Here is a 27266-nt window from a genome sequence, read left to right on the forward strand (position 1 = left end):
CTATGTGGGATAGCATGTGTCAGAATGTCCTTCTTTTTCAAGGCTGAATAGTATTCCCTTGCATTTATATTCCATATTTTGTTTATCCATGCCTCTGTCAATGGAAATTTGGGTTGTCTCTACGTTTTGGCTGTCGTGAATAACGCTACTATAAATATGTGTGTACAAATATCTGTTTGAGTTTCTGTTTTCAATTTTTTGGGGTATATGCCCAGAAATAGGATTGCTGATCATATAGTAATCTATGTTAAATTTTTTGAAGAACCACAGTACTGTTTCCCATGGTGTCTGCTGCATTTTACATTCTCCCCAGCAATACACAAAGGTCCCCAGTTCTCCACATCTTTACCAATTCGTGCTATTTTCTGGTTTTCTTTTTTTGTTTGTTTGTTTGACAGCCATCCTACTGGGTGTGATATCTCATTGTGGCTTTGATTTGCATTTCCCTAACAATCAGTGATGGTGAGCATATTGCATGTGGATCTGTGAATTTTTAAGTAATAAAAGATTTCAGCAATAAATAGGGAAAAATATAGCAGAGTACCTGGAAATCCTTCCTATATACATCTCACCTCTTTAAATGTTTCCAGTTTTCAACAAACATGATGTTTTTGCCTTTCACTGTGCAGAGTCATTCTGGAAGCTTCCCTGCTTATCTCTGAGACTGTGACCCTTCTGTGCAAGTGGTGGCCTCCAGGGCAGCTTTGGGGCTGCACTCATTCTGCCTTGGTGGCCAGATGGCAGGTGTAGGGGCCAAGGATGGGAGAAGGTGGAGAAGGAAAGCCATGTCAATTAGCAGCTTAGGAAAAGAAGTTATGGACCCCTGAGCAATGCACAGCTATTTTCCTTCTAGATGAGTTGGGAAAGCAAGTCCTAGACAGGGCTGGTCGGGTCAGCTGCTGATGGCTGGAAGGCAGCCCTGCATAAGTCAAAGGCAGTTTTCAGGTGGCGGAACCTACTTGTTTCCAAATAATGGTGAAGATACAGTCCTGGCTGGGTTCAGACTTGCTTGACTTTGGGACAGTTTCTGGAAATATCCCCAAATAGCTGTTGATGAACCCACACGGTTTAAAGAGATTTTCTAAAGGTATGTGGGTGGTTTGGTTGTCTTCACTTCATTGAGTTTCCCATTTCCAGAGTGAGCCAAGAGTTTTTTCTCCCTGCCCAGCCGTCCGCAACTCTGGTCAGCTCTGGTAATTAGGTTTCTGGTTCAGGGAGGACACGTACGTGAGATGCAGTGAAATTCAAAGTGAGCACTGAGACTTTTTGGCTAAAATTTGCTACCTCCCAGACAACAAAGCTTGAGCTGTTTCAATGATATGACTCACTCTTGATAGAACACACTTTTATGTGTTTAATCAAACTGGAAGTCGGGCTGGGTATCTCTCACCTATACCATTTCCTGTCTTACTGTTTTCATAGCCTAATGCCGCCTCCTGGGGTAGGGCCGTGTTTATTAAAGATAAACGAAATCCCTCTTAAGTTTATAATTGCAATTCAATTAAAGGATCTTGGAGAGCCGCCCTTGCAGACTTTTGCTCTGCCATCTGTTCTGCGTGGATGGTCATCCTTTCTATCTGGCAAAGGATTTATCTGCCCTTCAGGACCCTACCAAGGCCCTCCCCAGGCAACTAGAAACTCCCTCCTGTGGGTTCCCTCAGTGCCTTGAGGGCACTTAGTACACCCAGGTGGGGTCCAGTGTAGACACTTCCTCTCTCCCATCAGCCTAGAACCCTGCAAAGTGTCTGGCACATCACCTCGTGCTGCAGTTGCTGATGAGGTAGGAACCAGGCTCCCCTTGTGCACTCTGGTTTTCTTTGGCAGATATGGGGGGGATGCATGGCATTCCTGTTCCCCAGTCCTCATACAAAGTTGCTCCCACAGCCTCTTGGAGTCAGGAGGCAGAAGTGTGGGTTTTCTACTGAGAAAAGGCATGAACCTACAGTTCTAGCACTTTCCCAGAAACTTAAGCCTGACCCCAGCACTGCACCCTGCCAAGATCCTCTGGGTAACAGGGGGGCTTCCTGACCCTGGGGAAACATGCGCTTCCCGGTGCCAGGGCAAGAAATGGGCTGGGGATGGCCAAGGGCATGGCCCAGGGGCTGAGGAGCAGCAGACATGCAGGCTCCTTCTCAGTGCAGACTGTGGGGAAGAACAGAAGTCAAGGTGACAGCTATTTGTGTGATGCCGCTGGGGGCCTGCCCAGAGCTCCAGCCGGCTTTCTGTGCCTTTGCTCAGCAAGGCTTGAACTGCAGCATGCAGCCATTTTTCCAAGCTATTTCTTCTGTTACATATTCCCCCCTGTCAATATTACCCTTCCATATCTATGGGAGGAGGAGGGGTGACCACTCTGTTACACTTTCTCACAGCCATAGCTAAAAGGGAGTCCCTGAAGGTTTGTCCTGCCTTGTGGCTCAGGCTGGCTGCCTCCAGGGCACCGACAGTGCAGACTGGGGAATGCGTGAGTACCGCAGGATGGCAGTGCTATGACTTTTCTGTTTGTAAGGAGAGTTGGGAAAAAAGCCCAGAAGCAGAGAGCCTCTTCCTCTTCCTCAGTAATTTGCAAAGAAGAAACTCTGGGTCCTTTCCAGGGGGTAAAATGTTATCAGCTGGAGGCATCAGTAGACGGTTGAGCTTGGCTCTTTATCAGAGATTTCTGCCTCTGACTCACCTGCCTCCAACATTCTCAGCGTAGTAGTCACCCCCAAAGGGTGGGGCCCCACCAGGGCCACCTCTCTGTGCCATTGGCACTTTGATCTCAGGAGCTGCTAGTTGAATCAACCTGGAACCATGACATTGCATTTTCTTATTTGATGCCTGCTTTAATGGGGAAGAAAGTCTGGCAGGTAAAAGTTATGATTTCACCTGGAGGGAAAGAAAAAAGACCTAGAGCACAGACGGAACCCATGATTCACTCAGTATCTGTAATTCCATTTTACATGAATACCAAAAGTTGCCTCCCCTATATGAAATTTCATTTCAGGAAGATGTGCCTCACAATAGTGAGGCTACATACCAAAATTCCAGCATTTTCTGTGCTTGGAACCCTAGTCAGGAAACCCTGGTCTAGAGCTCTTCTAGCCGTGGCAAATGTCAGAGGGAAGAGTCTTGGGATTTGGTGCTGTCTACAGCTCCTCGGGGCAGAGCCCAGGTCTGATTTGCTGCTGTCTCCGATGCCAGGTACAGCCAGGTAGCTTCACAAGCCTGTGACCTGTGCAGCTGTACAGGGCCCCACAATCAGAAAGCCCCATGCTTGGCTTCATGCTCTGCTGTCACCATCTTGAAATTCTGAATGATTTTATCTTTTTAAAAACATTTTTGTTGTGGTAAAATATACATAACATATAATTTACTATTTTCCCCATTTTTAAGTGAACAGTTCAGTGGCATTAAGTACATTCACAATGTTGTATCGCCATCACTACCATCTACCTCCAGAACTTTTTCATCACCCCAAACAGAAATGCTGTACTGATTAATCAATAACTCCCCAGTCTCCCCTGTCCCCAGCGCTTGCTAACCTCTGTTCCACCTCTGTCTCCAGGAATTTGACTACTCTAGGAACCTTGTGTAAGTGGAATCATATGGTATTCGTCCTTTGTGTCTGCTTTACTTTACTTAACGTAATGTTTTCAAGGTTCATGCATGTTGTAGCATGAATCAGAATTAATCATTCCTTTTCAAGGCTGAATAATATTCCAGTGTACGGATAGACCACATTTAGTCTACCCATTCATCTGTCAGTGGATATCTGGGTTGCTTCCACCTTTTGGCTATTGTGAATAAGGCTGCTGTAAACATCGGTGTACACGTTGCTATTAGTTTTTAATTGTTTTAAAAATGGGGGAAACATTAAGAAGTGGAATTTGGTAGATAAAAACCACTAAAACCCAAGGCCAATGGGAAGAAAACACCAAAGAAGAACTTGGATGGTAAAAGGTAGGGAACCTCCGCTCCAGGGTACAGTTGTTTCCTGGTTGATTTTTCTTCCTTGTTCATTTGCATCACCTGTTCATCCATTATCAGTTGTCAGACATCTCGTTGATTTAATAATAGCTTTAGGGGTGGGGAGGAGAGGGGGACACACTACATTAAATATACCACTGACTGTAAGATGTATCTCAACTTCAGAAACGCTAATTGTGCACCCTCCTGTGGATAATTATTGAAGCTGGGTGATGGGTATGTGTAGACTCAGTATGCTAGTCTCTCTATTTTTAAATATGTTTGAAATTTTAATAAGAAAATAAAAAATAATTTGAAAAAATGTAAAAAGTATATCTTGGAGTGAAAGGAAGATGGTTCATTCTGCTAACATACCCTGACTTTCCTGGCTTAGTCTCTGTCCCCAGGGTTGGAGGTTTGAGACTTGGTACTGGTCCCTGGGGCCTGACAGGGGGTTGGGTGCCCCTGGGAGGCCACCAGAGCCCTGGGCGGTGGCAGGCAAGCTGCTGTGGGCTAGTCTCCTCTCTCCCCTCTGGCCCCATGCCTGTACTGAAGTGAATTCCAGTGAAATTAACACCCTGGATGGGGAAATAGAGAATAAGGGGGGGGGTCCCTAGATTCGTTCCTGGTAAACACTTCCATCTTCTGCCATCCCCAAAGGGCCAGTAGTAGCTGAGCTGCTGGGGAGAGGGGACCAGGCTATACAATGTGCCTCCTTCAGTCCTCAGCCCCTACTTCGTTGTATTAGAAATTTTCACAAAGGAGGAATATGAAACCAGATAGTAATACTCTATCAGCCTTTCATGTGGTCCCGGGACATTTGCTTGAGAAACCACACGCTGAGGGGTGAGTCACTGGGGATGGTCTTGCATTGGCTGGGAGGCTCTCCTGATCCCGTGGATGGAAACCGGTCTGGCGTCTATTGGAAGGGAACAGGTCCAAGCGCCTCGGCAGTTGCTTGGCTCAGGGGATGCTGGAGCGCGCTGTGGCCACCCCACTTCCGCTGGCCCCTGGCAGTGCACATGGCTTCTCAAAACTGTCTGGGAAGTTTGGAAGAGAGTCCTATGGGACCAACACAGTATGTGGCACAGCCAAACAAAATCTGTGTGTGAGCGTCTCCCCCGCGAAGAACAGACCACGAGGTCTGCACCTGGTTTAAATTCTCTGACTAGTCCAATCCCGGTGAGGGCAGTTCTGATGTGATTGAAAAAGGGTGAAGGCTTCTTAATCCTGCAGAAAAATCACACTTTCATAGTGGCAGCTTGTTCCTGGTTTGGATCTTAACGCTTGGGCCAGGCAGGCGGGTCAGTTCTCTGAAATCCTAGAAGGGAGGATTTACTGGTTCTCCCGTGGCAACTGTCTGGAAACCGGCTGGCCACAGTCACCAAGGGTTCCTAGCTTGTGGCTCAGTCCTGAGCCAATTCCTTCCTCCCCTCCCCCTCTGTGGCCCCCTCCCTCTGTTCCCCATGGGCACGTCATTTCCATTTTCTGGAAACATATTTGAGAACAGGAGTAAAGACGTTATCTCTATCTCTACATACGATGCATTTGGGGCAATATAAGTGTCCTAAGGGCTTAGTGAAAGGGGGGTGGAGGAGGGAGGAAAACACAATGTCCTAAAATGTCACAGCTGGGATTGTAGCCGGAATTTTTTTTTTTAAAGTCGTAACATACACCAGCCTTGGTGCTGCACTTGCATGCTTTATTTCATTTACTCCTCACCGCTAACTACCTGAGGCAGTATCGTGATTTTACAGGTGAAGACGGGTTAAGTAACTTGTCCCAGGTCACATGTGTTGTATGTGGTGGAGCTGCCATTCCAACTCAGCCCTGTCTGAGCCCACAGTCCATGTTCTGTCACTAAGCTACCCCCACTGAAAGTACTTTGGAGCACACCCTGCTTAGATCTCTCATTATCCAACCAGACTGAGGCTCTGGGCTTCTAAGGAACTTGTTCAAGGGCATGTAATTAGCTAATGAAAAAGCTGAGACTCAAAGCCAGATGTCTTGTCTCCTAGGCCAGGGTAACCTGGTTGAAAGAGCTTGGGGACTTATAACCTTAGAGGTGGGGTAACCTCAGGCAAGCTGATCATTGTCACTGAACTGCCAAGTCTCCATCTGTAGCATCAGCGTGGAGAATACCAACCTCATAGTGAGCAGTGAGGGCTGAATGCAAGAGTCTATGCAACACCTGTTGAACCTGGCACTTGTTAGGGGCTTAATAAGGCTACTTTATTATTTACTCTGGCAATGGTACCATCCTATTTCACTCACAAAGTGCCTCCTTGTTTGCTAAAATAATAAGTGAGCCTGTTTCCTTGGCTGGGCAAGGGCAGGGCTGGGTGCGAGGCACGCCCTTGTGGATCCTTCCTTGGCCCCTTGTTTGGAATAATAATCAAAACCCAAGCTTGGGGTCTGGGAACTGGGCTGAGACCCGGGCTGGAGGTGACCTACTGCGAGGAAGAGGATGGCAGTACAGCGACCAATGTCCAGGTTGCCCAGGACTGAAGGGTTTCCTGGGACGTGGACCTTTCAGCCCTCAAACTGGGACTTTTCTGGAAACGGGTGGCCACACAACATGGCAGCAATTCTGGGTCAGGGTGAATATCTTTGGGCCTCAATAGAGCAAGGAATGACTTCCAGCAGAGAATTTAGGGCATCCCAGAGGCAGTGCCTGGGGCCACCCTGAAGTGTTATTTCCTGGTGAAGGTGAAAGTCTTTGGGGCAATGAAATCTTTCCCTGGGAAAGGAGCTTGTGACCCTGAAGCTCCTCAGGGGCAGGGAAGTCGGCCCCTTGTAGACAATTAGAGCAGCAGTCCCCAACTTTTTGGCACCAGAGATAGGTTTCATGGAAGACAATTTTTCCATGGATGGGGGTTGGAGGTGGGGATGGTTTCAGGCAAATTCTCATAAGGAGCACACAACCTAGATCCCTTGAGTGTGCAGTTTACAGTAGGGTTCGAGCTCCTAGGAGAATCTAATGTCCCTGCTGATGTGACAAGAGGCAGAGCTCAGGTGGCGATGCCAGCCATGGGGAGCAGCTGCTCACCTGCTGCTCACCTCCTGCCGTGCGGCCCGGTACCTAACAGACCACTGACCAGCCCGGGGGTTGGGGACTGCTGAATTAGTGCACCACGTTCTGACGTTGAGGGGCCCAGGATGGAGGGGGTGCAGAGAGTTGGGAGAGCAATGTCTTGGAGAATGGGAGGCTGATTGGCCTCCACTGGATGTTTGGTGGGTGACTCTCTCCTTAAGTCTCTGTTCTGGGCAGATTCTGGGAAAGGAGAGGCTAGCTAGCGCCCCCTAGAGCTCAAAGGTTGGAATGTGCCCCACGGCAGAAAAGGCATCGGGCTGGGTGGCTTTGGCAAGACTTCCTCTCTTGGGCCACAGTTCCGAACTGTAAAATGCCTAAATGACTCTTAAGAACCCGTCTAGCAGACACAGTGGGTGAGACAAAGCAAAGACAGTGACATTACTTTCTCTTTGACCTCTACAAGAACTGCCCATTCCATTAAAAAAAAAAAAAAAAAAGCAAATGGCTCATGATCACAGATGAACTCTTTGTCAATCCGTGCCAGGCAGCAATTCTGGGCAGGAAAGAGCCAGTCTCACGCTGCCATCTCTCAGCCTCAGTGAGCACAACTTCTGTCTGCTTCCCCAGCAGTTTGGCAGGAGTTCGGGAGTCCAGCTCTCAGCCCTGGCTGGTATGGTCTTCTGTTCCCAAGTGTCTTTTTAACACGTCTGAGCCTGTGTCCTCGCTTGTTAAAGGCTGGGGGAGGGGAGCATTCCTATTTCAATTCTCTTGGAGGGTGTTATAAGAATCAAATTTGAAAGGGCTTTGAAAAGGATAAATTTCCACTCATACTTAAAGGATTATTATTTACTTAATTCCTTGAAAGAAAATCACAGTGGGAACCTTCTCAGGCCCTGGAGGGCTGAGTTTTCTGGGGATAATTTCAACATTATCCAGTGGAACTTCCACACCTGGCCTAGCTGGCAGGTAAACCCTGGTCCCAGAGGCAGGTGTGTTCACCTGGGTCTCACTGTTATGCAAACGGGCCAAACACGGCCTCAGTGTGTTGGCCTAAAGTGTTTCCATCTTGTTCACTTGTTCACAGCAGGCTAGGCCATTAGCCCAAAGTCAGCGGTGCCAACCTCAAATTCTCACACGTACGATTGCTTTACATAAAGTCCAAGTAACCATGTAGATGGTCCTCGACTTAACGATGATTCGACTTACTGTTTTTCTACTTTATGACGCTGCGAAAACCACACACATTCAGTGTGCTCCTCAACTTATCATGGGGTTACGTCCATCTAAACCCATCCCATATTTGTAACTTATGAGGGGCTTATCTAGATGTGACCCCATCGTAAGTGGAGCAGGATTTGCATTTGTAGCCACCTGGAGCCTATCTATTTTGCATACTCCTTGAAACTGCACCCACCGTCTGCTAACCAGGAGACGACAAACCCTGTAGCTGTGAAAGACCCTGTATTGCTCCTGCCCTTTGGAGCTCTCTGACCTGGGGGCGCCCCACCTTGCTGCTGAGTGACACTACCTGGACACATAGGCCCCCTTTCCAGTTTCCTCTCTGTCCCCAGGGAGTTCCCTTCCCTATGTCCCTTCTGGTGGGGGTCTTGCCCGATGTCTCTGCGAAGGCTCTTGCTGGGAGGGACTTCTGCCCAATAAAGCTTGTGTGTTACTGCCCCCATGGTCCCATCTCTTCTTTGATCAGCCCTGAAATTCTCGAATTTACCACACTTCCTTGGCCTGCTCCAGGGTCAAAAAACCTTGGACACTTTCCCAGTGGCTCAGTGTAGGTGCTGTACAAGCATCAGTGAAACCTCCTTCATCTGGAAGTTTTCCAGCCTAAGCCTTTGCTCCTCAGCGTCTGGGGCCTTCGGGACGGGCAGCAGCTCCTGGGAAACCCAAACTTAAAACAAGTACACCAGGCTCCAGGCTCTCAGTGACACCTACAGCCAGACACATGTGGCTGGAGATGGGGATGGCCAGAGGGGTACCAGGGCTGTGCCTGGGGTAGGGACCAGGACAGACAGGCCTCCACCGTGCTGTTGCTGGAAGGGTGGAGCTTGGCAGGTAATTTACCCAAGAGAGATCACAGAGGAGGGGGGTTGGAGCTGGAGGGGCCCATGGACAGCTTCATTCTGGAGACAAGAAGTCAGGGAAGTGGCAGGAATTGACTTGTGCAGTTAACATGCTAATCACGGGCAGAGCTGGGGTGTCAACCCCAATACCCTGCTTACACTTGCATGGGCGTATTTGTACTGGAGAGCGACTCACGTGATTTGCCATGAGAACAGTACTTGCCGCCTGGCTGTTACCTTTATCTCACAGCCGTGAAATCAGAGCATCTCATTGTCCTGCCGCAAAGATTGGCTCAGGGTGGAAAGTATTTCAGCAGAGCTGGTGATGATTGACACCATTTTTGCCGGACTTGCTGGCAGTCAGGTGCATTTTTTTTTTTTTTTTTTTTTAGCTCTGCACAAACCTGGACAGTGTGGGACAAGACCTGCCACGGATCCCATGCCCCACGTAAAGACAGAGAATGATGACAGCCTGGAGAACAAAGGCAGGAGATGGAGGCTGAATCCTGGTAACATCGTCTGAGCTCCCAGGTCAAGCTTCGCCTGAAGTTCTCCTGGGACATTTTAGTCATGAGAGACCCATTTTTACATAACAAATTTGAGTCTGATTTTCCCTCATTTGCATCATGCACTGGGGAGCCAAGTCTGCCATTCCCCTGTCGTGGTTTTCTGCCCTTGGTCTTTGGCAGTGGCTCCTTTGACCATCATACTCATGCAGACGCACCCCCCCACCAGCACTCTCCTGTAATGGTCCCGAAGTTCAGTCAGTTTAACATTGATTGAACTTCTACTGTATTCCAAGCCCTGTGTTATGCTGTGGGAGAGACACAAAGATGATTAGGACACAGCTCCTGCTTTCAAGGAATTTATAGACTCCAAACATGTTATTAAATGAAACATGACACGCAGGGGTGTGTGTACTCATGGAGCCCATGCAAGGCCCAGAGGTATAGAGCTCAGTGCAGGGCAGGGAGGGGAGCTACCAGGGCTGAGGGCACCAGAGCAGGGTTATGAGTGATAAAATGAGAGCGAGGTTGGAGGCAAGCCACTCTTGAGTGGTGACCGCTTTTCCCCTCAGCTGGTCTTGCTTTAAGTGACTGTGGTTCTCCGGCGTCCCTCCCCCCGGGCGAGTTCTTGCCTATGCATGACGGCTCCTGTGGAGAAGTTGGATCAGTTCCTCAGGGGCTGAGCCCAGGCCGTTTGGCAGGATGGGCCGCTCTGGGCTTTCTAGCTTGGAGAAGAGATGAGTATTTTTAAATGTATATTTTGGGGGCTTCAATATTTGTGTTCATATACTCGAGGATTCCTATATAGAGAATAAGACAATATTACATTTACTTTGTGAGGGCTCAGAAGACTGAGATAGGCCCAGATGTGGGCAGAGTTCGTTAGACCCTATATAGAAGACCCTGGCTTGGCTGTCCAGCCTGGTGTCCTGCTGTCCTGCCGTTCCTGCCCCACCCAGCCCAGCAGCCCTTGCTGCCTGGGCGTTAATTGAATTTGCTGGCTGTTGCCAGTACATACCAACCTCCACATCTCTACAGTGCTGCTCCCTCCTCCAGGAAGGCCTCCTTGTCACCATCATGGTGACTTCTCATCCTCACACCTCACCTAGAGTGCTACCTCTTCTAGAACCTTCTGCTTGGAGACTCATGCATTCTTCCTCTTACTTTCCCACAATCCTTCAAACACAATCTGTGGAGGGAAGAGGGAAAGGAGGTGATACCTAAAGACAGGAAAGTGAGAAATGGAGAAAATAGGAGGCTCTGCAGGGCCAAACCCAGAGATGCTCAGTTAGACAGAACAGTCCTTCTCTCTGCCATCAGTCAGCAGTGGTCAGCTCTAGTGCCTACTGAGGGTTCTATTTAAAATGGCATCATTTGTGCCTTGAGATGCTGTCAAGGCCCTTCTGGAAGGACCTAGCACAAGTGGGCAACCCCTGGTCAACCACCCAAACCATTCATGAGCCACCTGCTACCCCAACATCATAGATGTAGATTGTGTTGTTGTTGGCAGAGGGGATATCTCCCCTCTGAATTGTAAGTTCTTTGGGATGGGGACTGTGTATTTTCATCTTTTTGTCCTCAATGCCTAGCACAGTATCTAGCTTATAGCTTATACCAAGCATTCAATAAATGTATGTTGAATGAGTCATTGAATTAGTAAATGCAGGAATGAATGAATGAACCCTTCACATGGATGTGGACTAATTAAAAAAAGAAATTTAAAACAAAAACAAAAACAGAAACACCCTGGGTTCTGATCAGTATAACTATGAGCAGGTGACCTGTCCTTTAGAAGCCTTATCTTTCTCACCTGAAAGACGAGGATAGTGGACACTTGAGTTCAGGCTCCAAAATGTTGATTCTAAGAGCACTGAACTTTCTTACACAATGACAAGTTACCCCAAATAAAATGTGCTGCCTCCTGAAATGCTCTTTTAGTCTGGCGACTTCCTGTTGGAATCCTGCACAGGGTGGAGGACCATGCACTCTCCCAGTACCCCCCTTTTAAAAAAATTTTTATTTATTTATTTATTTAGAGACAGATTCTCGCTCTATCACTTGGGCTAGAGTGCAGTAGTGTCAGCCTAGCTCACAGCAACCTCAAACTCCTGTGCTCAAGTGATCCTCCTGCCTCAGCCTCCCAAGTAGGTGCAACTATAGGTGTACACCACCATGCTTGGCTAATTTTTCTGTTTTTAGTAAAGATAGGGTCTCACTCTTGCTCAGGCTGGTCTCAAACTCCTGACCTCAAGCAATCCTTCTGCCTCAGCCTCCCAGAGTGCTAGGATTACAGGCATGAACCACCATGCCCAGCCTTATGTGGATTTTTAATATATATATTTTTTTCTTTCTGGATTATTTATCCCTACCGCCTAGTCCCTTATTTGAGCAAGAATCTTTTCTTTTCTTTCTTTTTTTTTTTTTTTGAGGAAGAAAGTTTTACGCATGCAACTTAGCCAAAGCAGAGTAAGTTCTCTGCCACATGGTGCCTTCCTGCCCCCACTGCCCAGCACATCCCAGGATCCAGATGTGTGGGTGGTTTGAGGCACATAATGAGCACTTGAGTGTCTTGGGCTGGGGGCTGCAGGGGTGGAGGTTTCCTCAGCTTTTCATTCTGTTTTCTTGGAAATAATTGAGGTTATTCAAACTCAAATGTCTGGATGGAAATTTTAATGAAGAACAAAAATGAGAATTTACTTTAGAAAATCAGTTTTTTAGAAAATCAGTTTCTCCTCACTATGAGGAGAAGACTAGAAAGATAAAAAAAAAAAACCCAAAACAAAAAACAGTAAGCCCTGAGTTTTCTTAGGAGAAGGTGACAACTGATATTCCACAGTCCTTTCTTCTGCTCAGGGGCTGGAAAGCCCACAGTCCAGGCAGGCGGGACTGTGGGTAGGAACTCGGGTGACCCAGGCCAACGAGGAGCATCACTGTATCCTCTGGCTTTTAAAAGAAGGCAGAGGCGAGATTTTTATGCCAAATCTCTCAATGCATAAATATGAGTAACTGATGGAAATATGCAAAAGATGTTGTAGGAACCAAATAAACTGCAGCAGGAGAGATCATCTTGTTGAATCTATCCTTTTGGGGATAGAAATCCGAGGTCCAGAGGAAGAAATGACTTGCCAGGATGATGACAAAGCTTGGACCAGAGTCTAGACCTGCCGGCTATGTTGTGGTTTTATTAATTGACAATGACCAATGGGTCTTTCAAATAACCAAAAATATTGAGTTAGGTTAATTCTTCTCTCCTCCCTCCCTCTCTCTTTTTTCTCCTTTCTTCTCTCCTTTTTTTTCAATTATTTATGCATTCATGTATATCTCCTTTTTATTATTTTCTAGACAATTTTAATTTTGAATTCCTTTGATGCAGGAGTTGTTTAGGAGAGCGTTTCTTAATTTTAAGTAGTGCAGACTTTTTAAGGTATGCTTTTATGATGTATTTTTAATTGTATTGGCTTCTGCTCTGGAAATTTGGCTTGTACATCTCCACTTTTTTGTATTTTATAGATTTTCCTTGGAGCCAAATATGGTATCGATTTTTAGAAAGATTCCAAGGACAAAATCAAATGTTTATTTTTCGTTGGTAAAACATGGAATTCTATATATGTACTAAATCTGCCTGTTGATTGCAATGTTCACATTCTGTATGTCATTTGTTTTTGTTTTACTAGATCTTCCAAATTCAGAAATAGGCATATTAAAATATTTCACTGCATTGTATGTGGGTGTGTGCACACACTTTAAATCAAATCCTTCCTATATTTTTAGAAGTTTTTGTTTTGTGTATCTCACAAATATATTATTTGGAATATCAAAAGTTATGGGTGTTATATTTTCAAAATATGCCTTTTACCATACGATAATGTCTCTCATAACTCCCCTGAATGCTTTTGACTTTAAATTCTACGTTGCCTGATGTTGGTATAGCTTTCTACTCCTGCTTTCTTTTTGAGCTTATCTGCTTGGTATCTTTTTGTCCATCCCTTTCTTTTCTTTGCGTATGTAACTATCTTAATATAAACTACACATAATACTTATTAAAAATTTTAAGAAATATAGAAAAATGTGAAGATGAAAGCAACAAATTACTAAAATTCTGCTACCTAAAAATAAGTGATGATGACATTTAGTTGACTTCTTTCCAGATATCTCTTTATGCATAGAAAGATAGAAGGATCTAGAGAAAGACAGAGACAGAGGCAGAGAGAAAGAGACACTGAAACAGATGAAAATTGTTGTATAATGATGGTGTCCTACTATATGTAACATTTTTGAAAATAAGTACCACCTTTAATTTTAAATGTATTTAACAGGAACAAAAGCTTAGGTCAAACTGTCCTTCAGATAATTGCTCTTCTTTACGAGGGAAATAAATTCCAAGAAGATGGCACTAAATTTAAGGGAATTTAGGAAGTTGGAATCACTGTAGGTTTTTTAAAAATGTGAGTTTCCATATACATGGGATCAATTGATTATATGGAGTTAAAGATAAAAGATTAACACTTAGCTACATCCTCCATCCTGCCCTCTTCTTCCTTCCAGTTTTGGTGCTTATATTATTTTAACTTTGTCAGAGTTTACAACATTTCATTCTGCATTCTGAAACCATAATTATCTCGGGTGTTTGATAGCATTCCTATATCTAGGCAGGGACCTAGGCCTATTTCTATGGCTTTAGAGTAACGCACTCTTTATTTTCATTCAACCTTTAGTTAAATTCCGTATCAAGTAGATTTTTCAAAAGGGCATAGATGTTGTATTTTCTGAGTCCTTTCATGTCTGAAAAAGTGAGCTCTTGCCTTTATCCTTAAGCTCTAACTTGGCTGGATAGAATCCACTTGGATCATAGTCTCTTTTCCTTTTAGACATTTTCTCCTTTGTTCTGGCACTGATTGCTGCTGGAAAGACATCTGAAACCTACCTTATTTTTCTCCTTGTAAGTGAATTTTTTTGTCCTGAGTGTAAAAGAAATTTTTTTTCTAAGTTTAATGGTTTATCCAGAAGTGTCTGAAGGTTTACTGTAATAGATTTTTCCTAATAAATGGTATGTATTTTCAATCTTGCCAATTCAGTCTTTATTCTAATACTTACATGAGTTCACTATTGTTAAAGTAAATTCGAATGGAAACCAAGCCCAAAGAATCCCTGAGCAGACAAAAGTAGCTAGGCCTCATAAGTGACCTCAACCTTGTTTAATCTGCAAACATCAGGGAAACTTGGGCCCTTTCTATAAATGCTTATGTTAGAAACAAAATTTAACCTCAGCCAATCATAAGCAGCCAACTAACTTATATAACTAGAGACTTTCCAATGGGATAGATTAAATAAGGCAATTTTATAAATGCAACCTATCAAATCATTTCTTTATTTTGCTTCATAGTCACCCTATCAGCATTTGCCTCTGACGCTTTGTCCTAAGAACACTAAACACTTTTCAGTCTTGTGTTCCCCAATTCATGAGTTGCTTCTGACTCAAATAAACTCTTTAAAATTTCATTGTGCCTCAGATTTTTCCTTCACACTATTCAAATATAGATTTCTCATCCATTTGGGATTTATTCTGGTACAGGGTATTAGGGATGGGCCCAATGTTATCTTTTTCCTAATGATGACCCAGGTGTCATTTGAGCAGTTTGAGTTTCAGGTGCAGATGAAGCACGGGGCGGGGGCGGCGCTCAGTTCAGGGCCACTCTGATATCGGGGCTGGAGAGGGGTCAGGGACCAAGGGACAGGTCTGAGGGCCGTAGTAGGGATGTCTAAACAAGGAGACACACAAGCTTGCCAAGGAGGAACATGCCATGCCAACATGAGCAGGGCCAAGATCCAAACCTGGGGAAGCCTGTACCTTTAGGGAGTGCAAGGAATGAAACAAGATGGAGGGGGATGGGAGGGGTAGGAAAAAACGGAGCAGTGTTAACAAAGCCAAGGCAGGAGGATTTCAAAAAGGAGAGGGGATCGACGGGGCCCAGTGCTCCCTGGAGATGGAAGAGGATGAAGCCAGAACCGACCACTAGGTTGGGTCTCGAGAGCTTGGCCTCTGTGGACGGTGAGGGGTGGAGGTTGCGAAGGGCAAAGAAATGAGCAGAGCGGGTACGAGTGAGACGGCTCTTCCCAGGATGGGTGGAAGGAGAGGCGGGGAGGCAGCTGTCCGAGACTCAGCAGGAGAGAGGGGGTTCACTTTAGGCAGAGGGGGGCTTTTGCAGGTTAGTAGACTCGTGAAAGGGGTCAGGGTGGGGACAGGTGAGGGATAAAGGAAAGAAAAGTACAGTGATGGAAAGGTAGGTGGTGGGAAGAGGGATCACGAGGCACAGTGCAAGGGACAGGGCCTCTGCGTGACCATCTTAGGAGAAGAGACCATCACTGCCTCATGGCAGCCCAACCAAGGGGCGGGCAGGAGAAAGGGGGAGCAGCACCAGGGACCGAAACAGGGCCAAGTTCTGATTTCCATCTTCCCTGTCTGCTTCTCTGCAGATGGGCTCCAAGGCGGCTCTCGCACATGACAGGGAGTGTGGCTGCAGTCCCCGCGGCCTCCGCCTGGCTGACAGGCAGTGCGGTGAGGTGGTGAGAGCGCTGTTTCTCCAGACAGACGGCTGGGGCCGGAATCCTGGCTCTGCCCTTTGGGCAGATGACTTAACCTTTCTGACCTCAGATTCCTTATCTGTCAAATGGGGCAATCACAGAATCTACTAGACTGCTACATAAATTAAAGAAGATGAGGCAACAGCGTTGGCGTTTAGTAGCGTTGGTCGTGGTAATTGCTGTGTTAAAGCTGCTATTATCATTGCCATCTTTGAGATCATTGTTATTACAGAGCTGAGCCTCTCTCCTTGGTTCCAACTTGAAAACCTTCAGGGAAGACTCTGACGGCCCCGATGGGGGTCAAGTGCTCGCTCCTGTGGTCAGGGGGTTCGGCCCCCACTGGAACCACGTGGTGGGTGGGCTGGTGAGTGAGGGGAAGGAAGACTGAGGAGGACTAACTGTCCACTTCCGGGAGTGAAGTCAGCCCGGGGCGGAGAAAGCGGCTGTTCTGCAGCCTTCACTGCCGGATCCTCCTGTTTTGACAGGCGCTCGTGTGCATCGTGCCACACGCCCAACTCCAGCGAGTCCCATGTGCGGTGCTCCTCAAGGCGGGGTCTGGTGTCTGCTGAGTGTGTCGCACATTGTCTCTGATGCCCCAGCTGTTACCGGAAGTCCGTGGTCCTCTGAGAGAGGTGAGCTGGGCATGGGGTGACCTTGAAGCTGCTTCACCTGTGAAAGTGACACAGTGGAGAGGTCCATGTCACGCCAGCGCATCTCTGAGGGGAAATTCTGGCACAGTCTAACAGCGATTGCGCCACCTGTCCCCGGGCGAGGCCCATCTGCGCATGCTCCCTGACTCAGGGCACGCCCACTTTCCTTTCCCGCCAGGCTGTGCGTGATTCTGCGTCTCGGGCTCGCCTGCAGGTGTCAGCTGGGTAACCGCCGAGAGCAAACGCTGCCCTCCCATCCAGGTGGGGGGTCGGAGACCCAGAGTGGGGAGATGGGCTGTCTAATGTCACTCAGAATGTCGGGAGCTGCACAGGCGTGGCTTAGACGCCTGAGTGGCTCACGGGGTGGTGGGGAGACAGGTCCGTGGTCGCCGTGGTAAATGCTACGAGGGGACGGGAGTCAGCCTGTGACCGAACAGAAGAGGGAGGTATTTGTTTTGCCCCAGGAAAGGGCCAGTTGGAAAGGAGGGAAGTGCTGGAAAGAGTGGGTAAGGCCTTGACGTTTGACAAGGACTTTGTCGTGTTGTGGACTCCACTGCGTCCTCTCCAGTGTCATAGGTTGAAGTCCTAACCTCCGTCCCCTCAGGATGTGACTGTACTTGGAGACAGGGTGTGAGGTTGTGGTGTAATAAGAAATGTATCAGCTCCTGGCCAGAGCTCCTAAAACCCTTATAAAGTCCTAAGTGATACAGGTGAAAGTGTTTTTGTAATACTTGGTTTTCATCCCTGGCTCCTAAAATAGCTCCACAGTGATAAAGGTGAAAGGAGTAGCTTTTTAAGATTCATAACAAGCCTCTTTCAAACACACCTGGTTTTTGTTGATGAGGTGACTTCTGGAAAGCCCCTGGATAGCTCCAGGATGGGGACTGGTCATCTCTAATCGCCATGTGATTAGAAAGTTGAATCTTTCAGCCCCAGCCCCACCTCTGGGGAGGCGGAAGGGGCTGGAGGTTGAATCAATCACTAATGGCCAATGATTTAATAGTCGGTCTAGTGAGGAAGCCTCTATTAAAAACCCACAAGGACAGGGTGTGGCGAGCTTCCTGGTTGCTGAAATACATGCAGGTGCCTGGAGGGTGGCCGCTGGGAGAGGATGTGGGAGCTCCGTGTCCTTCCCACATGCCTTGCCCCATGCTTCTCTGCATCTGGGTGTTCATCTGTATCCTTTGTAATAGCCTTCATAATAAACTGGTAAATGTAAGAAAGGATTTCCTTGAATTCTGTAAGCTGTCCTCGCAAATTAATCAAACCCAAGGAAGAGGTCGTAGGGACCCTCCCTGACTTACAGCCAATCAGACAGAAGTATCGGTGACAACATAGGACTTGTGACTGGTGTCTGAAGTGGGAGGCAGTCTTGTGGGACTGAGCCCTCAACTTGTGGGATCTGACTCTTTCCAGGTAGATAGTGTGAGAATCACGTTAAGTGATGGCCCGTTCAGCTGGTGTCTGCTGGAGAACTGGTTGTTGATGGGGAGAAATCCCCACACGTTTTGGTTGACCAGAAATGAGGAGTGGGGTGTTGACTGTGTAAAAGAAGAGAAAGAGTTTGTTTTTCGCATACACTTGTTTTGAAATTTAGTATCATGGTAAGTTTATTCTAAATCTTGTGAAAGGATAAATACACAGTAATAGGCAAGTCCATTGAAAGAAAGAAAATATTTTCTCCCAGTCTTTAGCTTGTCTTTTCAGCTCTTAAAGGGTCTTTTGCAGAGCAAAAGTCCTTAATTTTGATGAAGTCCAGTTGGTCAGTATTTTCTTTCATGGGTCATGCTTTTGGTATCAAGGCTGAGAACTCTTTGCCTAGTTCTATATTCTGAAGATTTCCTCCTAAGCTTTTTTCCTAAAAGAATAATTCTCGTACTTGTTAGAGGATGCCCCAAAGTCCTCTTTAAAGCAACATTCTTAAGCTCAGCTTTGACTCCTCCTGGCCATGCTCTTCCCTGGTAGAACAGTGCTTTACACTTCTGAAGGTGCATTTCCATCCACTGGTGCATTCTCCCCCAATAACTCTGTGATGTAGACAGATAACAGCTGGAGAAATAGCGAGGTTATGTGACTTACCCAGGGCCATTCAAGGGGTCCATGGCAGAGCCAGGAAAGCGGTAGGCAGAATCTTGGGTGCTTCACTGAATGCCTGATCTCTGGAAACCTGGGAGCCGACAATGCAGAAAAAGAGGTGAAGGCCCCAAGGCTGACTTCACTGATGTTGGAGTTGTGTCTTGGACTGTTTCTGGTCATCAGTTGCCTTAGAAGAGTCAGTGTCAGCTAGGTTTGGAACCCTGGCGGGTTCAGGGACCATTCAGTGGAGCTGGATGTTTAGAGAGGAATAAAATCATTTCAAGGACTCACCCTGCCCAGAGACAGGATCCCAGCCATGCCTAAGAACAGCATGGACAGCCCAGCTGGTGGATATGGACTCTGATTTCTCTAAGTCCAGGAAACTAAAACACCTGTACCACTCACTCCCTGGCTAATCAATATTGTGCGCCTGTGAAGGTCCTGTCTTTGTTGTATCTGCTATTTAACTCATCTCCTTTTGTGTAAGCTTCATGTCTCTGTCCTCTTTGTCCCACTAGAGGGTAAGCACATGCCTCCTCCAGAGTGAGCTGAGTAAATACTTGTTCAGTTCCACTCACCTGCAGGCTGGAGGTCTCCAGGCTGGGGATGGCTTTGGTTGAAGCTGGTGCTCCTGTTCCTGGAAGGAGTCTGGCCAAGGCTGTTGATGTTTTACAGGCCAGGGAGGTCTCGTGTTTCCCCAACTGCAGGGAAGAAGGCCTCCCTCATGCACAAACAACATAAACTACCTTTGAAGCCGATGCTGGAAATGCTCCATGCTACCTAGGTGGCCCTTGGCAAAAGACTTTATAACATGGCAATGAGGTCAGAGGTTTGGCTTATCCCTGCCTGTGTTGATGCTGATGTCTAATAGTCCAGCTTAAGAGTCAGTTAGCCAGGGGTCAGGTCTTGCTTAATGCAATGCCTAGCACATGGTGAGAGCCTGTATTTCCTATAACTCTAACGTCCCTAAGTCAGAGTAGGTGGTCTGTAAGTGTTGGTTGATATCAGATGTGGATGGATATCTAAGCTCGGTGAAGATTTTAAAACGATTATAAAATATTTAAGACATACAAAAAGTATAAAGAATAATGTAAATAAACATCTGTGAACCCGCTGTCCAGCCCATGAAGTAAAGCATTACAAATGCAATTAAAACCCTGGCCTGCTCCTCCTCTACTGCCATTCCCCTCACTTCCTGTCTCCCGCCCAGAAGGGAACTGCTGTAATTAATTTGGTCTGTATCATTCCCATGCAACTCTTTATGTTTTGCTACATCTGTGAGTATTCCTAAATTTCATTTACACACAAAAATTATCTGTGTTGACCCATGTAGCTCCAGTTTATTCATTCATGCTGTATAATGGAATTTTATTATATGACAGTATCATATTTGTCTGTTCTTTGGTTGACAGGCATTTAGGCTGTTTTCCAGGTTTTTTTGTGTGTTTGTGTTTTTGCTGTTATAAACAATGCTGCAGTGAATACCCTTGCAGACATTGCCTTGTGCACACCTGGAGAGTGAGGGTATGTACCTAAGAGTGATGGGCTGGATTGTAGAATACTCGCATCTGCAACAGTTCCCTTTACTTTCCTTAGCAGTGCATTGGTGTCAGCATTTCTCAACATACTTGACAACATGAAGTCTAGTCAGACTTGAAAATGTTTGTCAATAGTATGAAGTGTTGTCCTATTGTGTTTTAAGTCGCATTTACCTGATTACCAGTCAGGCTGAATATCTTTTCATAGCTTTATTCTGGACTTTTCTATGATTTGCCTATTCACATATTTGACACATTTTTTTCCTCTGGGGTTGTTTGTCTTTTGCTTATTTACTTTTAAGGAGTTCTTTATATATTAAGGATACTAAGCTCCGTAAGTTCTATGCATTACAGATTCTCTTCCCGATCTGTAGCTTTTCTCCTCATTTAAAAGATTCAATTTTAATTCAATTCATTTTCACTTATGATTTGTGCTGTTTGTGTTTTATTTCAGCAATCCTTTCCCCTCCAAGTTCAGGAAGATAGTCTTCTATACATATATATAATTTTTTTTCTTTTGAGACAGAGTCTTGCTCTTTAGCCCAGGCTAGAGTGCAGTGGCATCATCATAACTCACAGCAACCTCAAACTCCTGGGCTCAAGTGATTCTCCTGCCTCAGCCTTCCAAGTAGCTGGGACTACAGGCACGTGCCACTACACCCAGCTGTTTTTCTATTTATAGTAGAGATGGGGTCTCTCTCTGCTCAGGCTGGTCTCAAGCTCCTGAGCTCAAGCGATTCTACCATCTCAGCCTCCCAGAATGCTAGGATTACAGGCATGAGCCACGGTGCTCGGCCTGGTAGTCTTCTATATTTTATTCTAAAGTTTGTTTTTGACATTGGGGTCTCTAATCTACCGGGATTGAGTTATGTGAATGGTATGGGTTGGCAACTTGATTTTTTTCCCTGCATGGATGAATGACTTTTCCAGCACCACATCATCCCTGCTGATTGGCAATGCCACCTCTGTCAGGCTTACCTGGTGGACAGGTCTGTCACTGAGCTGATGTCACACTGTCAAATCACAATAGCTTTTAAGTTATTCTTGAAGTACAATAGGGCAAGTCTCTTCTTTCTTTCTTTTTTTTTTTAAATCGCTATGTGTGTGTGTTTTTTCTTCTCCTATCTTACAAGTCTTCAAAATTCTCTTGGCTTTTCTTGGCTCTTTGCTCTACATATAGATTTTAGAGATAGCATATCAAGTGAGGATTTTTATTAACATGAAATTCAAAAATTAATTTAGGTAGAACTGACATCTTTATAATATTGAATCATCATTCATGAGCTTGGCATTTCTATTTACTTAATTTCTTCAATATTAAGTTTCATACTTTTTTCCATTGATGCTTTATACAGCTTCAGTTAGATTTATTTGTTCCTTATATTTTTGTTGCTTTATAAAAAGTATCCCTTTCCCCAGCAGTCTTTTTTATTGAGGTATAATTACATGTGATAACATGTACAGACTTTAGGTGTATGGTCTGATGAGTTTTGATGCGTGGATGTACCTGTGTAGCAGCCACCACCCCTCACAAAATGTAGACACTTCCACTCACTCCTGTCCTTTCCTAGTCAATTTCCTCCTGCCCCAGAGACAATCACTGTTCTGATTTCCATCAAAAGATACCTTTAAAATAGGAGTTTAACTGTTTGTGGTTGTTCAATATGTATTTTTCTATGGAGTCCTTCATCTTACTCTTTCATTCCTGTGAAAGTCCGCATTTCCCCCTGCACATGCTCGTGTGTGTTACTATTTCCAGTGAGTTTCAGACCCGTTCCTGACAGCATCTTAGGAAGGGGCGTGGGCAGCAGAAGGGCTGTGTGGATCCCTGGCAGAGGACTAAATGCACTATTGTGGCAGAAGCCCAAGGAGGTTTTCTGTAGCTTTCTGATACTTAGAAAATAAGTGACTTATAACTATCAGTAAACTCGCTTCACTGCAGTTAAAGATCTCAGAGGAAGACAGGAATGTGGTGTTATCATCCCCAGGTGAGGCTTATCTAGATGGAGCCACGGACTCAGACATCTGGACAGAATGATGCTCAGGGCAGATGAGCGTGCTTGTGGGTGGACGTGTGGTCACCAAACATGTGTGGGTCACAGCCTGTGCTCTGTGGGCTGCAAGAAGAGGGGCAACCTGTGGGCACTTGAGCCTGAGCTTCAGTTTCATCATCTGCAGCGTAAACGGAGAGCATCTCATTCCAGATCTGGTTCGTGTGTACCTGCACCTTTCCCCTTTCATCTCGTTCAATCCTCAAAGCACTTCTGTGGGGTAGGCATTCTCCCCGTTGTACAGATGGTGATGCTAAGGCTCATGAAGCTTAAGCAACCAAGGTAAGCAACCTGCCCACTCACCCTCTGGGATTGCTCTAGAGATCCAGTGAGATAACAGATGGGAAAGTGCCCTGAGCGCAAAGCAGAGTTTGCACAACTGCGGAGGAGAGCTGTCCCAGTAAGTTGTATAGCACCTGCCAACGCTTGCTGGCTCCCAGCAAATACATAAGAAGAAAGGAAAATACTTGCTAAGGAGATGTGCTGGTTCTTGTCCCCATAGTAGTCATCATCATTGTCACCATTGTCATCCTTGCTACCTGTATTGATTGTCTGTTGTGTGCCAGGCGTTGTGCTAGGCCTTAAGCATGTGTTAGTTTCATTGGGAGACTGAAGTGCTCTGACCTTGGCCTCCAAGGCCACTACCGTCTTCCTTTCTGAGCCCTTCACTTCTTTGGCATTTCCTGGGGATGATTACCAACGCCTGTCCTCATCACTGGGCTTGACTTAAAATCCACATCTTCCTTCCTTTCCCCCTAGTCCAAGTTATTTCTGGATTTTACAAGGATGGGATAATATCTCTAAGAGCACGTTGGGCCTCCTTGCTCTGCCTTTTATTTTATGATTTTTAATCTGGTGAAACAGGGTTAAAAATAGGGTGACTATACAACCTGGGTTGCCTGGGACAGGCCCACCTTACGCCTGTCATCCTGTCATAATTATTAATAGTTCCTCTTCCACTTTCAAAAGTATCCCCGCTTGAACAATAAACTATGTGGTCACCCTGGCTAAAAAGATTATCAAAGCTACTTAGGCCTGGTGTGGTGGCCCACACCTGCAATCCTAGCACTCTGGGAGGCTGAGGTGGGAGGATTGCTTGAGGTCAGGAATTCAAGACCAGCCTGAACAAGAGTGAGACCCCGTCTCTACTAAAAATAGAAAAATTAGCTGGGTATCATGGTGTGCACCTGTAGTCCCAGCTGCTTGGGAGGCTGAGGAAGGAGGATTGCCTGGGCTCAGGAGTTTGAGGTTGCAGTGAGCTATGATGACGCCACTATACTCTAGCCTGGGTGACAGAGTAAGACTTTGTCTCAGGAAAAAAAAAAAAAAAAAAAAAAGCTGCCTGGAAGGAGGAAAGAAGTCAGCCAGGAGCAGCCTGAGGGGAAGGAGGTTTGTCCTAACCTTGGCCTTGGTCTGGCAAATGGACCAGTGCTAATGTCTGTGGGCCTCCTGTTCTTTTTAGAAAGAGCTGCCCCTCTATTTTGGGTCCTACCCCAGTCACCTCCCAGAACCCCTGTGCCCCTGCTACCTGCCTGGTCTCTTGTCAGGGATTCACTCTGACCCTCTCACCCCTCTGACTTTGAATCCCTTGCAGCCCGTGTGTGGACACAGGCAGGTGGAAAGACCACACCAGCTCCTGGAAACAACGTCCTCCTTTCTGAGCCTTTTGTCTCTTTGGCATTTTCTGGGGATCATTTTCTCCTCCATCTTGTCTCTCTTCTGCCCTGAATTGCTGCAAAGATGAAATAGTTTGGGGACCAAACCAAGCCAGGGTGAGTGTAAATGCCGAATATGTAGCTCTGGATGATGGAGGGAAGTGAAGATAAATAAATGTGAGAGCCAGAGGCAGACCTGGGGATCCTCTAGGGGCCCATTGCAGATGAGAAGCTGAGGTCCAGAGAGGTCACAGCCCGTCCAAGGTCCCTCTATTGAGGGTCCACTGTGGGCACAGGCGCTGAGTGGTGATGAAGACATGCACTTCTGCCCTTGTGAGGCTGACGTTCCTGTGATGGGGAGAGGCTGTGTCAAGTGGAAACAAACTGAGACGAAGGATGACACTCAGGAAAGTGCCGCAGAGACCGTTCAGATGGCGTGATGCCACAGAGCCGTGGGTGGCAGGCGGGGGAGTCAAGGACAGTGTCTCTGTGAAGATGAGAAGACAGGGAGGTGGGGAGGGCTGGGCAGGACAGCAGCTGGCTGGGCCCAGCAGGAGGAGCCAGGTGTGTTTGGTGAAGGGCTGAGGGCCCAGGTGGGGCAGGGCTGGCACCTGCTAGAGCAGGCAGAGCGGGTTAAGCCACTGCAGCGTTGTAAGCAGGGTTGACTTGACCTGGCCGCTGTGTTGACAGCGACTCCAGGGTGGCAAGAAAGAAAGCCAAGAGACCATTTGGGAGGCTGTTGCAGTGTCCAGGCGGTTTGGACCAGGTGGCAGTGGCTGGGAGAGAAGGGGTCTGGCCAAGGGGACTTGCAGGTGACGGCCAGAATCCAGCCAGGGCCCTGCGTCTTTGCCTTGCAAATTCACCTTCCTGAGCAAAGCCAGGCACACAAGCACACCCAGCCGTATGTTCCTCAGCAGCATTTGCCTTAATCACAGCACAGAGATACCATAAGGGCCAAATAAAGAATGCATGTGAAGGCATCCTGCAAACTGCCCCATGCGAGGCATTTTCTCACTACTCGGGCAGGGTGGCCTCTAGCCAGTACTTTCACAGCTTCCCCAGTTCCATTAACATTAGCTCAGAATCTCCCAGGGAATCATTTAGCTCTTGATGGTTCAGAGCCTGGCTTTACCCTTTCTTCTACTAGTTGGGGGTGGGTTTCCAGAAGGTAATCTGCCCACAAGTTGTAAACAAGTCCAACTCCGGGGGAGAAGTGGGGGAGGGGGGATTGGGCTGAACTCACCCCAACCTTGGGACCTGAGGCTATGAAGTCTTAGGAGGCTTGAGCCATCCTCACAACGCCTCCTTCTGGAACTATACGTGGTTGGTGTTCATATTCTTTGTTGGGGCAGAACTAATTATGTTGGTAACACTCTAAGCAGTGTTTCTCAAAGTGAGTTCCCTTGAGGTACTCAGTAATAAAAGGCCTGTTCCCTGGTCACCTCTCTTTGGGGATCTGCCATATCTGCATACTACCTCATCCTCTTAACATTGACCAGTGAGCGATTAGCCTTTTAAAAACACTGAGAAGGCCTGTCATTTAGAAACCTATATATTAATAACTTTCTTTAACTTAGTACATTCAACTTACTTCACCATGAAACCCCAGCCTTTATTTCACCCCTCAGAGCTGCTGCGGGGACAGGGTATGTCTGTGGAGGGAGTGTGGGTCACATGCCTGTGGGGGATTTGACAACAGCACAGCTTATTCAGGATCAGACGGGGAAATCCAGGCCTTGGGTCTCAGCGAGCATGTGACCAACCCCTGGTGTAAGGAGCTTACAGTCAGGCAGAGCTGGGAAGTGTAGGGGGAACCCTACAACCGTAGGGGGCTGCCTCTGGCTGCAGGATGTCTCCTAGGGAGTGGTCGATAGTCCCTCCAGGATGGGGGCAGGGATGAAGGGTGGTTGGGATCCCTGTGCCAGGTGCAAGGTGTGGTGGCAATAGCAGCTTTGTGTCAGCCTGGCTGCCTGTTCAAGCCTCCTCCACCACGGATGGGCTCTGTGAGGCTGGGCCGTGGCCTTCCGCCCTCTGTCATGTGTTCCTGATCTGAAAAGGGGGTGAGAGCAACAGTCCTGCCTCATGTGGTTGTGGGGAGCTTTGAAGAAGGCCTGGCAGAGCAAGCTTTCAATACACAGCATCCAATGTGATTTTTATGCAGGTCCTTTTCCTTTCTCGTTCACATTTAAAGCTACGTCCTCCTCAGGTGCCTCCCTGGGAAATTGGAGTCAGCCCGCCGGGGTGGCAGAGGGAGGCCTTGGAGCTGTAAAGTAACTTGAGAAACGAGTGCACTATGTGGTCGGAAACACGTGCAGGGCCAGGGCTTACCCCAGCTTGTCCCAAACTGTGCCTGCTGCCCTCGCTAGACTTCAAGCTGGTCACATTCTTTTCCCTCCAAGGTGCTGCCTGGGGGGTGGGGTGGGGGACGGAGCTGCCCCCTCCCTATGGGCTGGCAGAGCCCTCAGCCCAGCGTTGCCAGCCTCTGGCACAGGGCAAAGCTGCCAGGCGGACTCCACACAACACACACACACACACACACACACACACACACACACACACACACACACACACTCTCTCTCTCTCTCTCTCTCTCTCTCTCTCTCTCTCTCTGTCTCTCTCTCTCTCTCTCACACACACACACACACACACTCTCTCTCTCTCTCTCTCTCTCTCTCTCTCTCTCTCTCTCACACTCCCCCTCCCCCCCGGGGCCCTTCCCCGTCCTGTGGCTCAGTGACCCATGGAGAAGGATGGCCTTCTCATGTGGCATCTGGCAGCCAGGCCAGCCCTGAGCCGAGGCAGGAGGAGCCGAAGGGGCCCAAAGGCCCTGTTGACCAGAATGTTCTCATCTAAGTGCCCAGAATTCTCCTATTAGAATGAATCTTTGAATGAAGGTTGTTGGGCCTCCAAGCAAGGCCCCGACATGCAAATTGTACCCAGGACCGGGTAGAGGTTTTGCACATGATCACTACGGCTTTTGGGGCCCAGGCATCTGCTGCTCCGGGGACAGCAGCAGGAGGCTGGGTGAGGGTGTGGGGATGCTTCCTGGGGTCCCACTCTGCTTGCCATGTCCTGTCTGCCCAGCTCCCCCGTTCTCTTCAGCTCCCTCTGCGCCTCTTCCCTTCTCCTCTCTGCTTCTCTTCCAGAACCTCAG

The 27266-nt window shown here is 47.2% G+C and overlaps 1 protein-coding gene across 1 annotated transcript in view; it reads left to right on the forward strand.

Moving 5' to 3' along the window:
• Positions 1-26965, forward strand: part of LOC123621720 — a 66135-nt gene extending 39170 nt beyond the window's left edge. The window contains exons 2-7 of the mRNA XM_045527623.1: positions 9447-9563; positions 16628-16774; positions 17007-17053; positions 19387-19389; positions 25741-25882; positions 26847-26965. Coding sequence (XP_045383579.1) covers positions 9447-9563; positions 16628-16774; positions 17007-17053; positions 19387-19389; positions 25741-25882; positions 26847-26965 — 575 coding nt within the window. The remainder of the gene's footprint in view (positions 1-9446; positions 9564-16627; positions 16775-17006; positions 17054-19386; positions 19390-25740; positions 25883-26846) is intronic.
• The last annotated feature ends 301 nt before the right edge of the window (positions 26966-27266 follow it).

This window comes from Lemur catta, chromosome 16, assembly GCF_020740605.2.
Source record: "Lemur catta isolate mLemCat1 chromosome 16, mLemCat1.pri, whole genome shotgun sequence".
Taxonomy (NCBI): Eukaryota; Metazoa; Chordata; class Mammalia; order Primates; family Lemuridae; genus Lemur; species Lemur catta.